Raw genomic sequence first — 27,447 nt, 5'->3', positions numbered from 1 at the left:
TTTTCTACCTCCCTCCTTCTCCTACCCCTTCTTTCTCTCTCTCTCCCTCATCGTTATCCCTCTTATCCTTGTCCTTCCCCTCTCATCATTGTCCTCTTTCTCTCTCTTCCTTCCTTCCGCCCTTCTCCGTCATGGTTTCCCTCTCTTTCTAGTAAAGGCGCACTATCTTCTCTCTTTTACCTCCTCTTCCTCCTCCTTCCTCCTTCTCTCGAACTCGACCCTCCCCTCTCTCTTTCTTCTTCTGTTTGTGATTCTCTCTGTGCTCTTGGTCTAAAACTTCCAACTCTCTGTGACTATGGCACTCCCTCTTTCTCTCGTGACATCATCTTTTGAGTTCTTCTACTTTGTCCTCTCCAAGTTTCTTCTACTTTCTCCTACCCATTCTTATTTCGAGGTTTCATTGGAAAAGAAAATGATTGACGGCAGCAGTCTTTCTTTAGAAGCTTTCAAACCCATAATTTCAATAGACTTGTAAGGACTTAAATTGTGAAATTATAATTAATTATTTTTATCAGAAATAAAATCAGTAACGCCCACAAAAAAATGAGAAAGGACTCTTAGCTTTCATGATTTGATTTTCATATCTGTCTACCTCTATGTTGACTAAGTAGGGATTTCAAGCTCTAATTGACAGCTTAAACCCATTTAAGGCTGTCGTCAAGTGATGACGAACGTTCAAGTGTAAAGCCCATTCATATCTGACGGCATGTGGGTAAATTAAATAATGACAATGGGCAATTTAGATTTTTAATTTCTGTACTTCTGGAAAACACTAGGCTTTTTTGGAATTGTGCTAAGTATAAAGGTCATTCCAAATATCATTCCTCGATATCTACTTTACAGGACTAAATCCCAGGACTCATCCTCCTTCTCTCTGTTCTTAGTATTACCTTTTATTCTATCTAACCTTTGACCTGGTGTGCTAAGTATAAAGGTCATTCCAAATATCATTCCTCGATATCTACTTTACAGGACTAAATCCCAGGACTCATCCTCCTTCTCTCTGCTCTTAGTATTACCTTTTATTCTATCTAACCTTTGACCTGCCTCTTTTTTTCTCTGCTGACTTAAACCATTACTAATTCTTCCCTTTGTGCTCTGTTTTCAGTCAATCCATGCTGATCTACATCAGTTTAAGCAGCAGATTGTTCTCTTCAATCAACTCACCCAGAAACTGATCTCAGTGTATCAACATGACGACACAACCAGGGTCAAGAAAATTACCGAGCAAGTTAATCAGCGGTATAATAATTTGAATACAAGGTAAGATCTGGTTACTAGTCATATTTAAGGGTCGAATTTGCCTATTTTTATTGTGATGAGAAAGTCTCTACTCCTTGGGTTCAAAACTTGGTGTTCAAATGAATGATGTCTTCTGCGCAAATGCAGATTGTTAAAAAACTGAACAGCGTGATGTCAACATGAGACTAATGAACCTTATCCGTTCAGGATTAAATTCGCCCCGGACGAGAATCAAACCCGCAACCTAGCGCTTACAAGGCAGACGCGCTACCTTCCAAGCTAACAACTAGGCTGACATTAGATGGTCTTTCCCATTCCATTTTAGGGGACTTGTATGTTTATTCTGAGAAAAATTCTACTTTCAGTATTATCAACCGGGGTAAAGCTCTCAACTCAGCCATGAGCTCCCTCCAGAACTTCGACAAATCCATCGACAATTTCCTAGCCTGGTTATCCGAGGCCGAATCAACCATGGAATGTGTGGAAGTGGAGACAGATCGTCAGGCGGAAAAACAATCCACACCTTTGCTGAAGGTAAGTGAAAAATGTTGCCATAAAAAATGTAATCATAATAAAAATGAAATTCAATTAAAAAAAGAAGAAAATTATAGTAACTTTCGCGTGACAGTTGAATTACATTAATGCCGTGTTTGTCAACCGACGAAGGGTTGCTTGCATGCTCTAATATTGCTCTAAGAATATAAACGGCGAGGAAATTAAAATAATAGACTTGAAAACGTCGCTAGTGCAACAGTCCTAATTATCTCAACGGAAAAAAAAACTGGAACGACTGAACGTCCGTTGGCATTCAAAAATTATATTTCGTTTGTGGCACAGGTAGCAGCACTGAACAGTGAATGTTTGAAAAGGAAGTTTAAAAAAAATATACTTTTTTCAAATTCCGCTGTAGTGGCAGCACTTTGCAATTTGTTACATGGGATAAGGCACCTATCATAAATACTGGGTGTGCACGAGATGAAGAAAAAATTTCAATCAGAAAAAAATAAAATGAGAGTGTTTTGCTCTAGAAATCAATGCATTGAAATAGTCGATTTGCAGTGGAAGAAAAAGAACAAAAAAGTTCCAGATTTGTAACACAAACCCTTCAATGCCGCAGAATTAATTATAAATTCATCATAATTTGTTCTGCTTGTAGGTGCCATAAAACAGTGTTGTCAAAGTCACCCTGTAAATGAAAAGCTCTTCACAGTTACCTAAACTTTCCAGCCCTATGCTTAACGTAAATGTTGGAAAAAGTTTCAAATATATCCGATAGAGCACGCCACATATTTCGTCGAGTCCTAATATGAACTTTACATTTACATATTATATGCATACATTTTCTACTGTCTATTGTTTCGATGAACCTTTAGTTTAAATATACATTATTGTTCCACATAGGAAACACAAGTTTGTATTTGACTTTCAAAATGGGGATAGCCCTAAGCCCTAAAAGTGGATTCCAGATACATATCAGAGTTTTGGAAGTACGCTCTGTGATAGACATTCTCAACACTGCGACCTTTAATTAGATAAATTGCTACCAAATAACTCTCACAATAGTAGGTATCACCCTAAATAATTTTATTAAGAGGGCTTCCGCAGAAGCCAAAAACTGAAATAAACCCCTTCCTTGGAGAATTTTAGTGCACCTGGATCCGAAATCTCTAAAGATTTCGAGCCATGATGAAGTTATTACAAACGCTCGAATACAAGAATAAAACAGAAAGAAAATACCGTAACACAAGTATCAGGTAATTCCGTACTTATTTTAAGTATGAAAACTGAAACGGAAAAGCATTTATTTTCTGTGGTATACACTTAAAGTACAAAATGTCCCATTTTTTGTATGCCATTCTTTTTTTTACGTTCAAAATGACTAATATAACGACAAAGTTGGAGCAAGTTTGAGCTGGAAAACGTATTTGTGTAATCCTTGTATTGCGGTTGTTGTGGCCGTTTTAATATCTTTGTAATAGTTAACTCCATTGTGGGACGGTTGTAATATTTTATCTATCTTTCTGCGATTTCTCTTGTTTCTAAAATTATTACAAGTTTTCTTCAAGGTTTCATTATTATGGATATGAGCAAAGAATAATCGTGACCGAAAGAAAGCTAAAAATCAAATCGAAAATAATAGTAAGCCTGAAAGTACTGAATAGCAGCCCAGCATTACAGGTGCAATTTTTGCAGCACTTTTCTTAGTACAAAAATTCGATGAAAAACGTACAAAGAACCTAAGAAGCAAAGTGCAGGCAAACTGCTAGTTATGTAAGTATTAAGAACAAGATTAAATCAGAACATTTCAAGAAGTCAAGGAACAAAAGAAAACATATTATTGTTATGATGGGTGTGAAAAAGACATACTTCCTGTTTCTTAATACAGTCAAAAGTGTCTTGAACATTCTTCCATCATAGCAAAACTAAAATGTACATTGTATCAAAAAGTCAAATACAGGATTTTCAAGCTCATATCACGCAGGGGGCGCCTTGGGGTGCTTTTTAATACCAATTGAAAGAAAGTAACATATTTATTTCTATTTAAATCTTAACATTCTTCTTTTAAATGCTTTACGTGTGTTGTATTCCATTCGAATATGCGTAAATCTCAAAGTTGAGAAAGAGGCCTCGATAGTGTGTAACTTAAATCTGGAACATATACGCGTGAATATGTCTTCACATTATTTTCTTTTCAAGTATTCGTCACATTTGTTCTTTCGTTTGATTGTTTATTTGACTGATAGCTCTTACTGTTGGAATTTTCATTGCAAATGCTTGGGTAGTTTCTTCGTTCAAACGGCATTGTGTTTAATTATTAAATATTACATCTTTAGTGTTAAAATGAGACAAGATCAAAACTTGAGTCCAATTACTTAATTAGTGTCTGAGACTAGACATTTTCACATCCATTATTCTTTTCTTTCCGCCTGGAAAAGTTATTCTACCTTAACCCTTCGGAATTCGAAGATAGTTTTGTTGTTAATGTCTAGTTATTTAAATAATAGCCCAACGCCTAGTTATCGAATCTCAAAATATTTGTGATAAAGCAGAGCTTCTTCACAAATATTGTGAATATCACCGCATTACCACACCGCCGGGAATCGAACCCGGGACCTCCGGCGTCAAAGCCTAGTGTGATATTCACTAGGCCACGGAGACTATCATAAATTCTAGTTACTTATGAACTTACTACACCAAGGTCATTTTCAATATCCATCACGAATTCGCCCTGAACAGATATTAGAGTCCCTGGAAGTCTCTTCAGTGGATATACATATAACTTTACTTGCCATTAGCAGTCCACAAGAGTGAGATGACGAGTAGTCATCAAAGGGCTAAGAAAATTTGTGCTTTTATTTTTTCTATTCATACTTATTCATTACAGCGTTCATTTTTTTTCTGCTTTCTCTAATGTAGTCCTGTGAGAGCAGTAGCTCGTACAGAATTAGGACTGACTTTCTCATGGTAGAATCCTACAGTTCTGTGAACTTTTCCACCTCTCTTGTATTGGTGTAGAAAGAGTCTCCTATTACTCTTATGTGTACCTAGCTGATAAGAACTTGGTTGTGATCAAATCTGAGTTTTCTAGTTACAGGTGAGGAAAATTTGCTTAGCTCCTGTAATGAGCCATATCCTTGAGCCATTTAATAAAACATGTCAAAACGGTTGCTATTTATTTGGGAAAACCTCCCAATGTTTATATGTAGGTATATTTTTGACTACAAGTTCCGAGTGTATTTTTAACTGCACTTTCTGAGGCAAAAACAATATAATGGCGTTTATTTATTTTAAGCACTACACAACCTAAACCTTATAAGGCACGTCACTCATTCATTTGCATTGTGACCTATTTTTCATAATGTGCATTGTCTGAGAGTAACGCTGTAGAAAAAACCCTCCTCTTATTCAACAGTTTTTCTCGCATTCAAAGGTCTTAAAACGAAGCCTTAGTTTTATGGTTAGGCTAGAGGAGGGAAATGAACTCTTTATGATTAACCTATGTACTGAAATCACACGACAGAAACTTTGCTGCTGCTCTGTGAGAGAAGGGTGTTTGTGTAAATAAAAAGTCTTTTCACATCTTGTGAGTTAAAAATCCTAGTATGAGATAAATGCTGAACTAGGTACCAGCTGAATCGAATATTATTAATTACCTAATTACTATTTACCTCGGCCAAATTTTTGAAAATGGTCTTTTCTTAGAACTATAGGTGTCCTGATTAACATTATGGATACCTTCACATAAAACTTGTTGAGTGTACTTTAGGTCCTCTCTGAATGCACAAATCATTCAATAAAATGTCAATCATAGAATCAAGTACCTAATACATGGAAAGAGACTCTGTCCGGGTTATTGGAAATTTGCTTTAGAATGCATGCGAATGTCTTCACGTCTATGATTTATTGGTAACTTGAGAAAAAATGTAAATTGGAAAGTCTTTTGAGAATAGAAATATGAATTTATCTTGCGGAGTATACAATACTCCTGCTGCAGGAGTGGGGGAAAAGTATTACGAAATTTATTTTATGGTTTTATTTTGGAATCTCGGTGTCACAAGAAGGGCGAGGGAAAACGCTATGAAGTTATACGTAAGTTGACCTTTTACTATGTGTTTAACTCCACCAATCTAAAAAAACGTTTCAACTTACAGTGAAATCCACTCTTCTACTCGTTTTGACATGTAGAATTCTCAAGGAATAAAAGTTCAGTATGTAAAATACATATTTAACTACTTGGAAACAAAAGTTTACTTGTGTTTTTGACTAATGAGTGAGGCCTTTGGTTGTTCCTCGTAATTACTTACCTTTTGTTCATTATGACACCAACTTCATCTTTATGTTGTGGATATGTTTACACTCCTCAACTTACATGTTGGAGATGTATCCTCAACAACTTAATTTGTTTGAAGTTTGTACGGTTTTCACATTTTCGTGAAATGCACTCTTTAAATGTACATAGTAACATAAATCTTTGGATGAAATACATCGCTACTGTTGAAACTATTTACATCAATTACGATTTTAAATATACGTATTTAGTCGTGGATAACTCATGCATCTTTTGTATTAACTGTATAATTAAGAGCACCATTGCGTATAAGATAAAAGGATCGCCTAGGTCCAAGGTATTTGTTTCGAGTAACGTCTGCCATTTACGTAAGTGCTGTGGTTGTGGTCGAATAAAAAAGATAAAAACAAGACATTCTCATATTATCACCGACTCTTTTACTCCGCACATAATTATGTACTATAATCTAATTAGGGTGTGTGTTGCAGTAAAAATTCTTGTTCAAATGTGGATGAAATACATCGCTACTGTTGAAACTATTTACATCAATTACGATTTTAAATATACGTATTTAGTCGTGGATAACTCATGCATCTTTGGTATGAACTGTATAATTAAGAGCACCATTGTGTATAAGATAAAAGGATCGCCTAGGTCCAAGGTATTTGTTTCGAGTAACGTCTGCTGCTACGTAGGTGCTGTGGTCGTGGTCGAATAAAAAAGATAAAAACAAGACATTCTCATATTATCACCGACTCTTTTACTCCGCACATATGTACTATAATCTAATTAGGGTGTGTGTTGCAGTAAAAATTCTTGTTCAAATGTGAAAAAACCATGTAAAAATTAAATTTCCCACAGCCTCTCGGTTTTCTTTGCCTCTTCAGGTGGAGAAGTGTTGTTTCAGGCAAAATATGTGTAGTCCTATCTAGTTTTAGGGGTAATAAATTAAACGTTAAGAGCAGCGGTCCTCAAAGTGTAGTCCCAATCATGTCAGTTTTCCTGGAAGAGGCATTTAAATTCTACTTTCTCCTCCGACACGTATTAGACAACCTTGCCTAAGATATGAATTCTCATGAGCAGATATATAAATGTATTTACTCAAGGGTACGACGGATCCCTTCAATTTACCTTTTTTATTGTATTTCATTAATAATAAGCTAAGTGAATTAATTTCACAAACATCCTATAGAGGTTGGAAAAAAAGAAGAGGAAAAAAGTTTATTTGTAGAGCAGGAAAGTAAGAGCAAGATGTTATTTATGATAGGAAAGTGATGCTGGATACTAGAGATATACCTTTACTCTACACGTACTTTCTCTAGCGCTTAACTACAGGGTGGTAGGAAATATGTAGATTGTAATTAGCGAGATTATTGAAAGGTTTTAGAGGGAGAAGACAGCAACTGTATTGTAAGATTTTCTACAGAAGTAAACTTAGAAAACCTAAGAGGAATGGGAGCAGCGTAGGATTAGACGATTCGGAATTTATAACATTGAAGAAGCTCTTGCAACCCACGTTAATATCATTCATGCATTCGGTAGATGATACCATACTTATGTGGGGAATAAAGGTCTTCTGCTTGATATGTGGATGAAAACTTTGAAATGTCAAATGAAGAAGCCAACGATAAAATAAATTTGAACTTTAGCAAACTGTTGGAAAACAAGAATATTGCTTCTCAGCCATGAGGCGTCACCCTGTATTGTATCCACTTATAATTTACTTTTCTTTTTACCTATGATATCCAGGTGAAATTTTTCACCACAAAATAGCTCTACCTGTAAAAACAAATTGTTGGAAAAACACTTCCGGGAAAAGTGACAAGTCAAGAAAAATACTTTATGATAATGATGGGAAATGGATTTCTTTCGTCTAAGAATGGAGCAAGTGTATTGCAAATAGACAATAATACATACTCACCCATTACTCAAGACTCAAGAGCATACCTTGCATACCATATAGGTGCCAGGTCAATAAATAATTAATCCTATAATGAAAGCTATCAGTAAATAATTCTACAGTTCTCTATATCTATAACATAGCCTATGTACTACATATTTGTTTCAAGTGGATAAATCAATTTAGCTAAGCAGATATCATAATTATTGACTTGAAAACATTGAAATTGTTTCTGTTATGCGTTACTACACTACATACCTTGCATACCATATAGGTGCCAGGTCAATAAATAATTAATCCTATAATGAAAGCTATCAGTAAATAATTCTACAGTTCTCTATAACATAGCCTATGTACTACATATTTGTTTCAAGTGGATAAATCAATTTAGCTAAGCAGATAACATAATTATTGACTTGAAAACATTGAAATTGTTTCTGTTATGCGTTACTACACGGAGATATTTAGACATAATACATACGAGTGCACGTGCTTTTTTTTACAAGCAGATGAATGATTTCCAAACTATTCTATCCAGCAACATTGAAAAACACACAATAAGTAATTATTAATTACTAAGAGCGTTGACAATCAAAAATATCGTAATACATACAGTGCACGTGCTTTTTTTTACAAGCAGATGAATGATTTCCAAACTATTCTATCCAGCAACATTGAAAAACACACAATAGGTAATTATTAATTACTAAGAGCGTTGACAATCAAAAATATCAATTGAAAAGATCAGAATACATCATTCCAAAGTAGTCATTTATGTATAACTTGTACAAGTAGTTTTGTAAGGTTTCTGGAATCAATTTTTTTCACCTATGAATTCAATGAGGGACAATCTTTTTTAATCTATTACACTTTTCTGCCTGTCAAAAGATTTCCTTCTTCCAAAATAACAATCATGTTACTATAAATCGTAAAGGTTTAATAGAGTTCTGCGTTGAAACAGAATGATATACATAATTGAGAAAACAAGAAATGTTTTCCCCCACTTCGGAATTTGATTCTGCATGTTTTTAATTTTCTTCGAGAGCAATCTAATAAATTTACGCTTCGATTTCATCAAAATATTTTGGAAATTAATTGGCGCTAAGTCTCAACACGTTTCTCGTGATTTTGCCGAAAACAAATTTGTGCTGTCTGTGAAATAAATTCCGCGACAATGTGGTTACTGCACTTAATTCAGTGGAGGATATGCTAGTTGGCATCCTGCCTTTCTATTGTTTTTTTCTTTAACTACCAGTAGATCCTAAGTGTTGCATATCCTGTAAAATGTTAATTTCATTTCGACTTTTTCGTCCAAGCATTTCCTTCTTACTGACTAAAATTAGATTTCATAACTAGATTTTCGTAAATTTTATCTATGGTTGAAATTAAAATTTTAATCTCTATTTGTTTGGGGTGACTGTCATTGAACTGGAAAAATGACAGGGATTTCTCAAAAAATCAAACTTATCTGAAGAAACAAAATGTGTTATATCCTTTCCTTCTTCTTTCTTACTGACTAAAATTAGATTTCATAACTAGATTTTCGTAAATTTTATCTATGGTTGAAATTAAAATTTTAATCTCTATTTGGTTGGGGTGACTGTCATTGAACTGGAAAAATGACAGGGATTTCTCAAAAAATCAAACCTATCTGAAGAAACAAAATGTGTTATATCCTTTCCTTATGATACGAGTATGTAGAAGAATGCGCCTGCGATAGCATGGAAGTTGTTACCCGCTTTACTTACTTTCCTCATAGTTCATGTTTTGTTATTTTGCTAAGCCTCGTGAAAAATTCGTTGATCTTTTTTTCTTGTCCAAAATTTATAAAGATTCGAACTTATTTTTTAACGGTATTTTCATTGCGATGTTTAATTAATTGTTTTTAATTGTTATTCGTTTAATATGATTAATATAAATAATGTCAATTGTTTTCCACTTTATTATCCGTAAAAGGTGTCGAATATTTACGTAAAATAGTTTTCCTTTGTGACCGGATGGATTGTGAAAGAAAACATGTATTTATTAATTGTTATTCGTTTAATATGATTAATATAAATAATGTCAATTGTTTTCCACTTTATTATCCGTAAAAGGTGTCGAATATTTACGTGAAATAGTTTTCCTTTGTGACCGGATGGATTGTGAAAGAAAACATGTATTTATATGGCATATATTTTTGAGGAGATACCTACTCGGTTAGGTCATAAAATTTGCACCAAATAAAAGTGATATGTTTTTTTTTTTATAATTAAATTTAAAAACTGAAATGTGTTTATTATGTGACATTCTGTGTAAGAAATATGTTTCATGTTACAGAACGAGCTGTTAACTCAATTACGTACCAATACATATTCCATAACGAAATTAATAATGTGCGAAAAATAAAACAGTTTTCTATCTATCGATTCCGTTAAATAATGATAGCGGGAGAGCTTCTTCATTTAATATCAATTCATTTATTAGTCTTGATAACGTAATATAAATTCAATAATCCAATATCATGTGTGGGTTGTCTCGATTGAATTCCATATTAGTATAAGTTTTAACGCTACACCTCTTTTCTTCCACTGTTGGAAATAAAGGCTATTTTCATCATTAAAGAATTAAAAATGCCAGGTGTCTACGCTTTGTATTGTGAGAAATAAAAGATTTCCAACACAAAATAAATATCTGTATACTAGGTATGTAGATATGGACATTAATTTCAAAAATATGCAAAAATATTATCTACCTAAAAGTTCATAAGAGCCTGTTCTCCAGAATTTTGACTTGGTTTCCCGTTCCCGTTATGAGACAATCATGTCGTGAAATCAATCACTTGAAATACAAATCCCGTTCCTTCCCTCCTAAGTCCAAGCTTCCCAATCCAAGTGACATGTTGCTATGACATAATCAGCGGTATGAGGCATGAATGACGTCACTATTCCATGATTGATTCGAAATAAATCTCCGTATATTTTTCCTATAGATTTTTATAAATTAAAAAAATATAACAAAAGGTAATATAACGTGACGTAAACTGAAACAAAAACCTTTTTTCTATGACTCCTACAGGCATTTCAAAAGTACGAAATCTTGCAACTAATGTGCTTGTGGAAGCTTGAGACAAGCACTTGTTCTCTGATATGTCTAACAGATACTATTTTCAATGTAAAATTGTAAATGTCATAAATGTATTTTTCTCTCTACCTTGAATAATTGCTACTTAAAAGGTATTTTGTAATAGGCTTTTCCCCTTTCTTCTCATTGTGTCTTGTAAAATATTAGTACAATAATATTAGAAAATTATTAGTTCTAACATTTTATTTTGCAAAATTTTATAAACATCTTGTATTTCCAGCGAAAAAAATCTGACGTACTTTCCGCCCATTTTCTTCTCGTTTTTACAAAAGGTAAAAGCTACACTTAGACCTATATTAAATAACAATTCAAATTGAGGATTATAAATTTACACTTTTGTAGTACCTACTTCACTTTTTTTTTACTCGCTTAGTGGGTCACATTTTATTTCTTTTTATACTTATTTAACAAGAAAATATGTTTCTGAGGCTCTCAAGTGGTTGTAGTACCTACTTCACTTTTTTTTTACTCGCTTAGTGGGTCACATTTTATTTCTTTTTATACTTATTTAACAAGAAAATATGTTTCTATGGCTCTCAAGTGGTAGGCAAGTACATAACAAACAACTGGATGAAAAGATTTGCCTTTCAAAAAGGAAGCGAAAAAAATACAAGATGAAATTTTACGAAAAGTCTAAAGTTCATTTTAGTTAGAAAATAAAGGACATGTAATTGTAATACTCGTACAAGTGTTCTGTAGGGAAATGACTTCTTGTGTTGCTCAAGTGGTAGGCAAGTACATAACAAACAACTGGATGAAAAGATTTGCCTTTCAAAGAGGAAGCGAAAAAAATACAAGATGAAATTTCACGAAAAGTCTAAAGTTCATTTTAGTTAGAAAATAAAGGACATGTAATTGTAATACAAGTGTTCTGTAGGTAAATGACTTCTTGTGTTGAGATAGAACAAACTATAGCGTGATCACCAAACCATCACAGGTAATTTTACAGTTTGCTAATTACAATATAACTTTGCTAATTAAACCTAGGATACAACGTCTTCACATCACTAACATTTTAGACTTTAGGTTTAGAGTAACTCCTCAGGTGTGTTCTGTGATGAATCTTCACTTGTCTCGAATATAACTCTAGAATCGTACTCTGGGATTGAACACATACTTTCTTGATTGATGCCAGGCGAGTGCACTATTCGACAACCGTGGCAGGTGCATCTAAATTTGTGTGGGTATCCTAGTGGATAGAACTAAGAGGAATGCCAGTTTAGGCCATCGCATCAAGTGATTAATTATCTTGAATCAATCAACATAGCGATAATAGTTGCACATACCAACGTCACGTCGCGTCGGTATATGGCTATGAACTATATAGGTGTTGAAATTTAGAGTGGGATCATAATAATTATTATCAATACTGGGCTTGAAGCGGACCTAACGAGATCCAAAACCCAAAATGAATGAGGCGTCAAGATACAATGGAACGTAAAGACAAGGATAATCCTTGACTGTATGCTATAAACCTTTCTTCCAAATCAATTGCATTCTTTATTCATATCAAAAACATCGATGTTGACATCGATGTTTTTGTTCCGATGTATCGATGTTTTCAAAACATCGATGTCGATGTCCCAACCCTACTGTATGCTATAAACCTTTCTTCCAAATCAATTGCATTCTTTATTCATTTTGACCCTTGGTTTGGTTGAAGAGACGAGAAGACTAGCTCTACAAATACAAGTATTATATCTTTCTCTTACCATTCCCCCTACCCCTGGACAAAATATCAAAGCACATGTTTTTATTGTACACAATGTATGGGTCTCGGGATTCTTGAGTCACCGGCATAGATGCTACACGGGGCTTGAATCGTCTCAACGTTTTAGAGAACATCTTTTTTATCTCTTTATTTTGTGTTCGGAGACTCTCCAAGTGTGAGCTATCTGATCGTGAGTGCGTTGTTTTTAATTGTTGGAAATTATTTTTTTTAATCTGAATTGTTTTATTTCGCTGATGGTCTAATTAGAACAGAACCTTTAGCAGTTTAGTAGTCCGAGTGTTGTGTACTTCTGTTCGTTGACCATGCTGTTCTGAATGAATCTCTTTATTTTGTGTTCGGAGACTCTCCAAGTGTGAGCTATCTGATCGTGAGTGCGTTGTTTTTAATTGTTGGAAATTATTTTTTTTTTAATCTGAATAGTTTTATTTCGCTGATGGTCTAATTAGAACAGAACGTTTAGCAGTTTAGCAGTCCGAGTGTTGTGTACTTCTGTTCGTTGACCATGCTGTTCTGAATGAGTGTATACTCCGCTGATTACTCATCTCCTGACACTACTGACTACCGCGTACAGTGCTTTTATTAGTTCCAAAGTTCACCGGTCATTGTGATCGTTTTTATTTTTAAAGAACGGATTAAACTCGTGATTTCAGTGCAAATTTTGATTAATTTTACGTAGAAATGAATGTATAATTGAGATGGAAATTAATTACTAATTTTCAGTGTGTTCAGTGCTCATTATAGATTTTGTTCATTAGTTTGCATATTTCTCTGTTTTTAATTCATTTGAAAGTTTCATCTCGGGAGCTTTTCATTTACATTAATTTCCCCCAATAGGTATATTGCTGTAAATAGTAAACCTTACGATATTTTTCATGGTTTCTTTGGGTTGGAAATCAAAATGACAACGTAATAACAAAAGCTTCTCAAGGACGTAAAATACATATTTCAAGCATAATACCTCCCATGTTATCCTCAGTCTCTTTTTTTTTTACTCATGGGAAATATCGGGTAAAACTTCGAAATCACAATGACGTCACAAACTAATGGTTGTAAAGAAAAATGACTGAATCTTGAAGTGCTAACGATTTCCTATCAATAATCTGTCGCTCTTCTTAGCTACGCTATAAGATGTAATATCTTTGTGAAATAGATTGTTTTTGTTGACAAAAGATACATTAGGATTGCCACCTTTTAAATTGCTATGATCATGTTAGGTTTTGGTCACCATATTTGGTGGTTCGCTCGTCCTCACCAGACACGAGACTGAGTGCACCCCCATTTAGTGGGTAAGACTTGATATTGCTTGTCTATCTCGAGGGAAAAAAAGGCAAACGGCTATTTGAGTTGCATAAAGGAGAACCAATCACAGAACTAGTCCAAACTAAAGATAGCACAAAAGTGCATATTTCCAAGAGCTAATCAGGTATTGCTGAGATGTAATTGTATAATATGAATGACATACCTAACATTCAGGAGCTGTGTAAAAATAAAATTGATGGTTAAAGACCGAATAGAATGGAGAAAAGGACCCCATAAAAGTAATAACACTAATAACTAATTACTCATGGAAAAGTCCGATATCTGGCAGGGGAAAATCGAAGAAATACTCACGGTAAGTGTTTATATTGTTATACGAGTACCGAGTGCGCTCAAATCTTTTCCATCTGGAATAATATGACTGCATGTATTTGGGTCAAATTTATGATACCGAGTCCATTGTCCAGTGAGTATGGAAAGGTTGTAACTTCTTTACATATGACGTTGTGACCTGGTTTTCACGTTCCTCTTTTCCAATCAAATAGAGAGTCTCAGTGTTTGCTGTCACATCTAAAGTCGACCGGAATACTTACACTAAAAAATGAAACCAACTTAAAATTTGTTTCCATCAAAGTTTTCGAAATAAAGGAAAGTGAGAAAGATAAGAAATGTCTTACCGTATTACTTCGCACAGCCTTTGAATATTTCCTTGCATTGTTTAAAAATTCATACAGAAAATCAACCTTCCCAATCATGTCAGTTTTCCTGGAAGAGGCATTTAAATTCTACTTTCTCCTCCGACACGTATTAGACAACCTTGCCTAAGATATGAACTCTCATGAGCAGATATATAAATGTATTTACTCAAGGGTACGACGGATCCCTTCAATTTATTTACCCTTTTTATTGTATTTCATTAAAAATAAGCTAAGTGAATTAATTTCACGAACATCCTATAGAGGTTGGAAAAAAAGGGCAGATATAGAATTATACTTGTCCAGTATTTTGTTGATTTTAATAAATAGTGAAATTCTTGTTATACGAAAATCCAAGCTCGAGATTTCTATCTATCGATTCCGTTAAATAATGATAGCGGGAGAGCTTCTTCATTTAATATCAATTCATTTATTAGTCTTGATAACGTAATAAAAATTCAATAATCCAATATCATGTGTGGGTTGTCTCGAATGGGCCTTGACTTAGAGTTAAGGCCAGTCAGGATGTATTAACAAAAATTTATGTTGGGAATGAGTTCATAAAGTTTTTAAAAGCTTAAAAGTTCAATGGCTGACCACGTTCCAAGGAGAAGCAAGTCCAATTCTTTGCAACAAATCATCAAGAAAAGTGTTCTGTATAAGAATGTGAGCGAAATATTCAGCACAAGGGGAGATATGACTATCCAAGGTTCTCTGAGGAAATCTCGCCAGAGTACAAGACAGTTTGATGATAATGGAGGATTTGATGAGTCGTGGAATCAGACTCAAAGATCTCCTCGGCCCAGGAGTTTGGATTGTTCGAATTCTACTTCAGACCTTTCTTACGAATTAGACAACGCTTTGAAACGTAGGTCATTAAGTGTAGTGGGTCAAAGGTCTTCCAGATATAGTTCATATTCAAGTAGTACAAATAATGACTACAAGTACTTATCTTCCAATAATGTAGGAAACTCCTATTCGTCCGATAACCTTTACCTGAATCGCTCAAATTCCAACAAGTACCACACGAGACCCAAAGACTTACCTGTACTATCAAATTATGCTCACACGGAACTTACTAGCAGCAGACAGACGAATCAGTCAATTCCTGTGACATTTCACACCAGATCCAATCATCATTCACCTAGCAGTAGATTTGTAAGGTCTTCCACCGTTCCCTCCAAACTGGATAGTAACAATGATGAAGGCTATTCCAGTGTACACAACAGATATTTTAATGATAGGAACGGATGTCTTACACTGAGTAGTACTGTGGATCCAAAGTTTGTAGATTCGTCCCAAGTGAATAATGTTACCAGTAAAAACAATCCCATGTGGAACACTTTCTTTGAACCGCAAGTTGTGACAACACCAGTTGTTCAACAACTCAGAAGACCCCAAAGTATGAACTTTTCATTCAGTAGTGAGCATGTACCTTCTAGTACTTCAACAAAAGCACGTCGCCCTTATAGTATTGCCATCCTAATCGATTAGATGGATTGTAATATAAAGGAGAGGATTCTGTTATTATAAATACCTATTATATTTTAAGATTTTTCCTGGGTATTTTAGAAAATTAATGTGGAAATCCATACTTTTAATATTAATACAAGAAATTTAAAAATTGAAAAAGATTAAATTTCTGGTATGAAAGAGTCATTTTAAGAGCTCCCTTGGGAAAAACTTGAAATTTGAAAAAATCCCCTCTTTTGTAGCTTTAATGTACCGTGTAAAGGTCTTTCATTTTGAGTTGGGGAAATAGGCTGAATTCCATATTAGTATAAGTTTTAACGCTACACCTCTTTTCTTCCACTGTTGGAAATAAAGGCTATTTTCATCATTAAAGAATTAACCAGGTGTCTACGCTTTGTATTGTGAGAAATAAAAGATTTCCAACACAAAATAAATATCTGTATTCTAGGTATGTAGATATGGACATTAATTTCAAAAATATTATCTACCTAAAAGTTCATAAGAGCCTGTTCTCCAGAATCTTGACTTGGTTTCCCGTTCCCGTTATGAGACAATCATGTCGTGAAATCAATCACTTCGCCCTTATAGTATTGCCATCACCACCCAGTTACCAGCTAGTAGCACAGTGGAAACTTCGTCAAACAATTTAAGTCCCTCCGCGGATTCGGGTTACAAGTCTCTTCCACCATCTTCCTCGGATCATCAACTCTCTAGTCACTTGTTGAAAGACGTTGCCCTACGAAATGCCCTTATAGTATTGCCATCACCACCCAGTTACCAGCTAGTAGCACAGTGGAAACTTCGTCAAACAATTTAAGTCCCTCCGCGGATTCCGGTTACAAGTCTCTTCCACCATCTTCCTCTGATCATCAACTCTCTAGTCACTTGTTGAAAGACGTTGCCCTACGAAACACAACTCCTTCCAGAAGATTGTCTTTACCTTTGTCTTCCACTCAGCCTCCTATCAGTGTACCATTCCGACCAAATTCTTTATTCTCTAACGAAGTCAGCAAAACGTCCATGCTAGCTATTCAGCAGCTGCTGAGATGTCCGACTGATTCGTACAGCGTTATTGATGAGAAAATGTCATTGCTCATAGAAATAGTCGAGTGTCAAGAGAAGTTTTCTCAGGTAAATAAATTCTTTATTGATGTTACTATATATTAATTTTTATGTAGATTCATTTTCTGTTAGTTCTTTGCTGATAACTTCTCTGATCTTTCATAATCGATATTTTAATTATAATATTTTTTAGAAATACGTAGACCTAGGTCCTACTTGATTGATGAGAAAATGTCATTGCTCATAGAAATAGTCGAGTGTCAAGAGAAGTTTTCTCAGGTAAATAAATTCTTTATTGATGTTACTAGATATTAATTTTTATGCAGATTCATTTTCTGTTAGTTCTTTGCTGATAACTTCTCTGATCTTTCATAATCGATATTATAATATTTTTTAGAAATACGTAGACCTAGGTCCTACTTAAATAACTTACAGGCATCAATACATACAAATGTTTTTTCTTCAAGCTAAGCTCACTAAGAATGTTTTGTGTCCATTTTAAATCGCCTCTTTCCATAGATAACAATCGCAATTTTATGACAGATCTGTACCAGTGTACAATAAAATGAATGCTATATTATATTTGTCAGAATAATAAATTAACTTTTTGTCTGTGAATATCGAATGAAAGATTAGATTTTCACTTTACACGTGCAACTTTCAGGGGGAAAAAATCTATTATTCTCTCTTCTTATGTTACTTGAAATACTTTCGCTAGCTCATTATATTTGTCAGAATAATAAATTAACTTTTTGTCTGTGAATATCGAATGAAAGATTAGATTTTCACTTTACACGTGCAACTTTCAGGAGGAAAAAATCCATTATTCTCTCTTCTTATGTTACTTGAAATACTTTCGCTAGCTCTTATCTATTGTATTCTACTTTTTTATGATACCTTTGGAAAATAGTTTCCTCAAGATTGACTATATGAAACATAAAATGTGTGGTAGCACAGAGTAAATATTAATGGTTTCTTATGTGCTTTGAAAAATAATGGGAACTGTTTGGAAATGCTTGACAATTTCTTTGAAACAGATATGAATTAAGAAAGTTCGGAGAATAACACTCGAAAATCAGCAGATATAGAATTATACTTGTCCAGTATTTTGTTGATTTTAATAAATAGTGAAATTCTTGTTATACGAAAATCCAAGCTCGAGATTTTACACTTCTGTGAAATCCTATTTCAATATTTTCTCATTTATAGTTTTCCCTAAGAAATTACTCTACGAATTTTTCTTTCAATAGTTCTGATGTTGTAATTTTCACAAACTGGTAAACTTGGGAAAATGATTTCCTTTCAGTAACTGTCAAATGAGAACACTATGGAGGGAAATTCTTGTACTTCTCAGATATATGATGAGAAGTACTCTCGAGATATTGTGGTAAAAATGTAGGAGTTAGGATTATGTAACGTTTGTATTCGACGAAAAATTTGCCTTGAAGGATACTCGAGACGTTCTACATATCAATCACATCTATCTTTATCGCGAGATTGTAGAAATATCAATGGCATCATGTTTCAATATTTCCTTTGATGTCTTGAAAAAGTAGACGTTTTTGATTAAGATATTTATTTTAATATGAATAAGATGCCCGCAGAATAGACTTCAGTGAGAATCGACTTCATCATCTGTTAATTTGCGATTTGAAGGTAAGACCCACCTGGATGGATATTTTACAGTAGGTACCTATTAAATCACTTTTGCTAAGTTCAGTAATGTTTGTCAATTCTTAGACTGGAAAAATCTTCAAGACCCCAAAATCTCCGTCAAGTGGTTTTAACCATACCACCACACAGTTGGGATTTGCCAGTCATGTGGCTAATGTTTCTGTACATTCTTCAACCATCTAGTATTCTAGTCAGTCGTGAATAAGGTTCAGTTTTCCGTCGTAAGCTTCTCAGTTCTCTTCCATCACAAGTCGCTCATTATCGTTAAAATAACAAAAGTTTTTCCCATAGATAATCTATAAGGCATGCGCCAATTAAAAACCTCTAACCTTATCACCACTTGAATTGCAAACTACACTCTTTTATTTAAATTCATTTTTTCCTTCAATAAAAAAAAAGCTTTAAAAATTAGAAAAAATATACGAAAGCAAGATTTTGCTATTCTTACTCACTTTTGTAAACTAACAGCCTTAGAAAATAATGTCTACCTCTACCTATATGAGTTTGTCTAAAATTCGTAGGTAAAAAAAGAGAGAATAAGTAAAAATTAGAAAAAATATACGAAAGCAAGATTTTGCTATTCTTACTCACTTTTGTAAACTAACAGCCTTAGAAAATAATGTCTACCTATATGAGTTTGTCTAAAATTCGTAGGTAAAAAAGAGAGAATAACAAAGCACACACCACATAAAAGATCTAAAGAAAAGAGTGAAATATCTAATAGATACTTAAATACGTATAAATAAAAAATGTTGCCCTATGTCCAAATTCTAGTTCAAGTAATCATACGATATTTTGGTCACATTTCTTTTCTTCGACATGATTAATATTAATATATGAGAAAAGGGGAGAGAATAACAAAGCACACACCACATAAAAGATCTAAAGAAAAGAGTGAAATATCTAATAGATACTTAAATACGTATAAATAAAAAAAGTTGCCCCATGTCCAAATTCTAGTTCAAGTAATCATTCGATATTTTGGTCACATTTCTTTTCTTCGACATGATTAATAATAATGAAATAATATATGAGAAAAGGGTACTCACTACTCAGTTACAAAATATGTTTAAAGTTATCTTAAGGGGCTTCATAAAATTTCTTATCCCCAACATTTTTCTTTTTCCACTAAAATATTACATTTTCCCCAACAAAAATACAGACCCTCGTGACGTGTGTAACAAACATATCAACTTTTGTAATAATATTCCAGGTGAAAGTAATAATTTTATGACTCCTAACGTCCTAACATTTCCGAGAGAAAAATCTGGGTTTGTTGTTTTTAAAATGGAGAAAAAATAAATAAATAAATAAATAAAGTTCGACATGAAAGAAAACAAATCACGCCTTCATTTTCAACCATATTCCTATGATAAACATAAATTATGTGGAGGAAAATATAGCCTGGAAAATCGGGAAAGGGGGAAATCAAAGCTTCCCTGTAATGATCTCGTATATCTGATTTAATGTTTGAAATTGTTATCATTTGATCGAGATATTATGTTGATTACGTAGGTACTCCTCCTATTTGTAGAGCCAATTCTCTTTGAGATGTTTATGTGATGTGCGGTTTGTTTTGTGCTATGGTAATTTTGATCTAATAATGACAATATTCTAATCAGGTATTGCTGAGATGTAATTGTATAATATGAATGACATACCTAACATTCAGGAGCTGTGTAAAAATAAAATTGATGGTTAAAGACGGAATAGAATGGAGAAAAGGACCCCATAAAAGTAATAACACTAATAATTTCAACCTAAAAAAAAAGTGTGCAGTAAGCTGAACTGGAAGCATACAAGCTGTGGTTGTGAATTGATAAGAGTGAGAGGAGAGGAGGCTAGGGCAAATGTTTACTTAGTATAATTTCAACTAGATTTCCTCATACTGTTATCATCGTCATAATCATCACCGTGCAAATTCCAGCTTTTTTATTAGGTTTATGATACCCTCTTCCAGGAGGTTTAGTTCTTTGATGTCTTGAAAAAGTAGACGTTTTTGATTAAGATATTTATTTTAATATGAATAAGATGCCCGCAGAATAGACTTCAGTGAGAAGTAGTAGGTCTTTAAATCGACTTCATCATCTGTTAATTTGCGATTTGAAGGTAAGACCCACCTGGATGGACATTTTACAATACCTATTAAATCACTTAAGGTTTAGTTGTACCTGGAAAAACTGAAGCATTAAATGTTTTATTAACTGTGTGATTGTGAAATATTTTCTGTCACAGACGACCGAGACAAAATGAGGAAGGGAATGCTAATGAAAATTAGGAAAACAAATAACAAACTTGCTGTTATCACCGCCCGTTTTGTTTATTTACTCTAAAATAATTACCTTCTGCTAGTACTTTACCTTGTGTGTGAGAAGCTACGCAGTCAATTGTTTTCAAAACTTTGCGATGGCAGTTGTGCCTCCTATAACAATAATAATGCAAAGTTGAAAGATATGATGCGATAAACATCTGAAAAAAGGCTGACAAACCCGATGACAGAATAAACTCTCTTTTATCATTTCCGTTTTTTTAAACTTTTTTTTCTACCTATCAAAAGTTTTGAATTGTAAGGTAAAAACTTTTGTGGTGAAAACTTTTTGATATTGTTCAACATGGTAAAATGTGTTTTGGCCCGTTTCCATGTTTGAAATTTCGATATCTTTTGATAACATTCTAGTGTATTCCTTTTTGGATCTTTTGGTTTATTTTGTTTGGGTAGGAAATGTTGGAAAATTAGTAGACATACCTTCTCTCTTGCCCTTTTAGAATTATCTTTTTTCTTCTCTCTTTTTTAACGCCACCTTCTTCATTATTGGATGCTTTACTCATACTATTGTACGTACATTACATATCCTTATAATAATATCTTTTGATAACATTGTAGTGTATTCCTTTTTTGGATCTTTTGGTTTATTTTGTTTGGGTGGTAGGAAATGTTGGAAAATTAATAGACATACCTTCTCTCTTGCCCTTTAAAAATTATCTTTTTTCTTCTTTCTTTTTTAACGCCACCTTCTTCATTATTGGTTGCTTTACTCATACTATTGTACGTACATTACATATCCTTATAATAACCTTACTAATTATTATTATTTTTTAAAAAATTGATTGTCGATAATAATGTGTGACTTAGCATCAACTTGGCACTTGTTTAAAATCTCTATTCGAGATATCCCAGTTGGATACACTTATTAGAGCTTCATCTAGATTGCGTTCTACGTTATCTCTTGATACCAGGTTGTATGGATCAAGTGAGATGAAATGTGGGGTTCCAACATTCCTCCGTAATGCATATTTTCATTATTAATGCACTCTGAAATTTTCATGAAGCGATAACATTGTCAGCAGAATCCTGAATCCTCTTCTCTTCCCCACTTCTTACCATTTAAATGTTTCCAGTCCCCTTTTAATCAAACAAACACAATCTAGGTGGAAGAACATATAAATTAATATGAAATCTAATCAGAAATTTACCTCAGCCGTAATTATTATTTCAGCTCTAGGCTGCTGTCTTTTAACACCCTCTTCATCTCCACCTCCTCCATCCCTTTGCTTGTTATTAAGTACGGTAGCTACTCTCTCTTCAAAGTTCATCTCAAAATTCAGAAATGTTTTGACTGAACTCTGTAGAGGTACGACTCTACGACATATTTGTCTACTTGCGGCGTACCTGCCTTTAGTGGTTTAACCGGAGGACACGAATTTGTATTTTATCTTCAATTTGAGAATTCCATCTCATTACTATTCTACCTTATTTTTGCAGTAATTTAGTATTATCTCGTGTATTATAATACGAAATTAAAATATAATTGCTAGTAATGAATCAGTCAACGAGTCAGGTAGACTCAGTAGGTGATGACACGAAATGTGTCGCTTTCAAACCTTTCTCTCTGATATTGTAAAAGACTTCCAAGGTTTTTTTCTTCTAAAAACACTCTGCTTTTATTATTCTTATACCTAATTTGACAAATAATGCTCTAGACTAGACTAGACTACTTTAGACAAAAATACTACTTTAGAGTCTAGAAGTGAAGATTTTAAAATGGCCATTACTACCTTGGCTAATGTTGTTGAGGTAGTTTCTAGATATGAATATATTTTGTTTCTAGTTGTTCACTTTCCGCTCATTTTCTTCTCGTTTTTACAAAAGGTAAAAGCTACACTTAGACCTATATTAAATAACAATTCAAATTGAGGATTATAAATTTACACTTTTGTAGTACCTACTTCACTTTTTTTTTACTCGCTTAGTGGGTCACATTTTATTTCTTTTTATACTTATTTAACAAGAAAATATGTTTCTGAGGCTCTCAAGTGGTAGGCAAGTACATAACAAACAACTGGATGAAAAGATTTGCCTTTCAAAAAGGAAGCGAAAAAAATACAAGATGAAATTTTACGAAAAGTCTAAAGTTCATTTTAGTTAGAAAATAAAGGACATGTAATTGTAATACTCGTACAAGTGTTCTGTAGGGAAATGACTTCTTGTGTTGAGAACAAACTATAGCGTGATCACCAAACCATCACAGGTAATTTTACAGTTTGCTAATTACAATATAACTTTGCTAATTAAACCTAGGATACAACGTCTTCACATCACTAACATTTTAGACTTTAGGTTTAGAGTAACTCCTCAGGTGTGTTCTGTGATTAACTTTTATCTTATGGTGTCACTTGTAAAAAGAAAGTAAAAAAAATCACTTTTTTGGAATCGGTGGGGGGGGGGGGCAAAACGGGTATTTCCACCCATTTCCCTGAACCGATTTTACTACAGTTATAGCGATTTAACACAAAATAATATTGATTTATTATTTTTCAAAGTAGCTTGGATTTCATGCAGGGAGGAGCGTAGAAATGGAGAAGATGATTGTAGCTCCAAGAAGATCCGAAAATAATGTATCCTTCAAGCATGGCACATTCCATAACTACACAAGATTCAAGGGGTACACAAAAAAAAATATTGTATAACTTTTCATTCTTCTGCTACCTACCTCTGTATTGGAATACACACTTGTATATCTTCATGACCCTTTGCGAGTAGGTATGTACGTACGAGTTCACTGACATATTTTGGACAAGGGCGAACCAAGGCCCTGGGGGCGAAAATCAAAATCCCAAATTCACATTTCCAACTTATCGTAGGATTTATGATTCGACTTTTCCGAAAAGGTTGATAATATTTGAACAAAACTCCGCAGTAACAACTATAATAGCAATTTTGTCATGGGAAAAAAATGTGATTATATCCCCCCCCTCCCAAGATAAAAACATACGTATAGGTAGGTACATAGACTATGTAGTATAATGACATTTATTATACAGTGCATGGCACTTGTATTACGTAGGTATATGGTATGTTTTTTTTTTTTTTTTTTTTTTTTTTTTAAGCTAAACATCAGCGGGAAAAAGTCCATAATGTTTCGCACCCTCTCAGTTTTTTGGTCACTCTACATAAATAGCTCCCTATAGGTTTGACATGTTTCACACACAAGCCATAAAATTTAGATGTGCATTTTGTATGGGACGACCAGAAAAATTAGATTGTTCGCTTCCGTAAAAAAAAAAGTGAAAATGTTGGGTTTCTAATGAATAAATGATCAGTTTTAAAAAGGAAAATAATATTTCGGTGCGAATAAAAGCTTTCTTTATTAATCTTAATTAACGTTCACATTCCATGTTGTGTAGATGATATTACACTATTTTCGGCTTGTTATAACTGAATTGAAATGCTCGCGAGAGTAAAATTAATTGGTGCTATATCGATCCTACTATAAGCTTCATAAACTAGACAAGATCTACGAGTATAAAGCTTTCAGGACTTATTTGTTCATACATAAGTATATATGTATGTATGTATGTATGTATGTAGAAAGTAGTGGTGACATTGTTTGGGTGAGATAAGTTTAGTATATGGGCACTATTATGGTAGGTACACCGTTTTGTTCTACCAGCATTCAGTATGACAATTAACTCAATGTGAAGTCTATGTAGGTATAGTCTATGAAAAGGTTATTTTTTGTTTTAATCTTTGGAGAAAATCACATTGAAAAAGACAAGGCGAACAAATTGTATTGTTCATTTTTTTACTTTCTTTCACTTCATTTTCCTTTATAGGTGACGGGATCTTGTACATTCTATTATTCTTATAGGGGACCATAGATGTTCAGCATGTGTGGGTATATTATGACAAGAACAAGGAAGTGGGTATTTTGTATTAGGCCAGTGTTTTTCAAAGATTCTAGGGTGTTTCTGTATTATCTTATCATGATTACAGGCCGGTCTCATTTTACATTTCTTAGGCCCGCAGTAAGAACGCAACCAAGATCGTTTTAATATTCAACTCATTTCCCTTTGTGTTGAAAATGTTCATTCGAGATGATTTTATTTGTTTTTTTATTTTTATTTTGTAACTCAAACACGATAGCATGGAGTAATAAATGTACCGTAATTCTAAGAAATACAGGGTGGCCGTGACTCAAACAATAGCAAAATTGAAGACAAAGGTACAAATTCTCTTCTGTACCTATACGTTGTTTATTCTGCTCAAATAGAACCAACTAAAAGCTCCTTCAACCGATCAAAATTTCTTTTACCTTGTGATATGTACAAGTACGCATCCAAGGTGCGTGATTTTACGTGTATGTTCTGGATATTGATTGATAATATCGGCTGTTCGAAAAATTATCCGGTTTATTTTGTTACTTATAGGCGTTTCTAAAGCGTTATTAAAAGTGAGATTGATGAAGATAAGATGTTGTCACATGTTAGTTAGGGAGGTTGGAATATGTCATAGATGGAGGGAGGGACAATACCAATGGACTTTGTACTAGACCAGGGTTGCCAGGATAAGGGGTTAGTGTGAGAGATTTCAGATTATGTAGATAGCTTACGACTTGAAAACATTTATGTAAACCTCCCGTGGTAAGTAAGTAAAACCCAATATAATAGGTAATCAATGACCCGTTTCTGTTTCAGATCAAGAGAGTGATCGAGAATTGACTAAGTGCATTCGACGTGAGGTGAATATTTTGACTGAGAAATGGAATCTACTCATGGAAAAGTCCGATATCTGGCAGGGGAAAATCGAAGAAATACTCACGGTAAGTGTTTATATTGTTATACGAGTACCGAGTGCTCTCTTTCAAATCTTTTCCATCTGGAATAATATGACTGCATGTATTTGGGTCAAATTTATGATACCGAGTCCATTGTCCAGTGAGTATGGAAAGGTTGTAACTTCTTTACATATGACGTTGTGACCTGGTTTTCACGTTCCTCTTTTCCAATCAAATAGAGAGTCTCAGTGTTTGCTGTCACATCTAAAGTCGACCGGAATACTTACACTACAAAATGAAACCAACTTGAAATTTGTTTCCATCAAAGTTTTCGAAATAAAGGAAAGTGAGAAAGATAAGAAATGTCTTACCGTATTACTTCGCACAGCCTTTGAATATTTCCTTGCATTGTTTAAAAATTCATACAGAAAATCAACTATCTATGGTTAGTAAAGTTCAGGTTCAGGGACGATTCTGTAATGGACCTAGATTTCAACAAGTAACACTGCGTCTCATCGCAACGTACGAGTTCTTTTTCTTGGTCTATCTATGGTTAGTAAAGTTCAGGTTCAGGGACGATTCTGTAATGGACCTAGATTTCAACAAGTAACACTGCGTCTCATCGCAACGTATCTATGTTCTTTTTCTTGGTCAAATCTTGTATTCTCGACAACAAGAGTTTAATCATTACTAGGTTAATTAATTTCAAATCGTGGGCTGTGCTAACTCAAGGTGTTAACTGTGTAATTAATTATTTGTTCTATAATTATCTACGTATGGGTAAAACACGAAATTCATTATGCTTTTGTTGATGTTCTTACATACACATAATTATTTATGACTTTGAGAAGTTGTAAAAAAGGTTTAGAATATTTTGAGACTCGAGTTAGTTTATTTGAAAAACGTTGAAATTTGTTTTGAAAATAATCCGTAAAATTCAATACACTCTTGATGCATTTTTTAAGAAAACATCCGTTTCCCCATAAATATGCATATGGTGTTAGAGTTGGAGATGTTGGTTAAACACACTTATGTACTTTTCACTTCTCTTCTCTACTCTTACAGCTCAATTTTCTTGCTTCTCATGCGCTCCTTTTTCGCTTTTTTCAGACTTTTTACTCTCGATTTTTACTTTATATTACATCATGTATAGGGAACCTGTACAATGTAATGAGAAAGTATTAGAATCGGTCTAAATTTACAACATATAAAAATGGGCAGAAATATATTGATTTTTAGCCCATTGTCTGTACGTTTGTATTGTCATAGAATAGTAATAGAGCAATGAAATTTTGTAATGCTTCCGCGTTTGTTCCATAAATGCGACTTCAACCATTTTGCAAAATTGGACCGATTTTCCGAACGATCTGAAGGGATTTTCCGATCTTTTTCGATCATTTGTTTTACGTACACCCTGTAATTATAGCTTTCCGCGTTTGTTCCAT

At 33.8% G+C, this 27,447-nt stretch overlaps 1 protein-coding gene across 1 annotated transcript in view; it reads left to right on the top strand.

Moving 5' to 3' along the window:
* LOC103508121 (dystrophin, isoforms A/C/F/G/H-like) overlaps positions 1-27,447 on the top strand; it is a 148,319-nt gene that overhangs the window by 98,874 nt on the left and 21,998 nt on the right. The window contains exons 11-16 of the mRNA XM_026822820.1: positions 1,109-1,263; positions 1,608-1,869; positions 2,080-2,114; positions 15,347-16,193; positions 16,926-17,342; positions 25,919-26,047. Of these exons, the coding sequence (XP_026678621.1) occupies positions 1,109-1,263; positions 1,608-1,869; positions 2,080-2,114; positions 15,347-16,193; positions 16,926-17,342; positions 25,919-26,047 (1,845 nt within the window). The remainder of the gene's footprint in view (positions 1-1,108; positions 1,264-1,607; positions 1,870-2,079; positions 2,115-15,346; positions 16,194-16,925; positions 17,343-25,918; positions 26,048-27,447) is intronic.

This window comes from Diaphorina citri, unplaced genomic scaffold, assembly GCF_000475195.1.
Source record: "Diaphorina citri unplaced genomic scaffold, Diaci psyllid genome assembly version 1.1 scaffold369, whole genome shotgun sequence".
In the NCBI taxonomy this organism is placed as follows: Eukaryota; Metazoa; Arthropoda; class Insecta; order Hemiptera; family Psyllidae; genus Diaphorina; species Diaphorina citri.
This window is presented reverse-complemented; position numbering and strand designations above follow the sequence as displayed.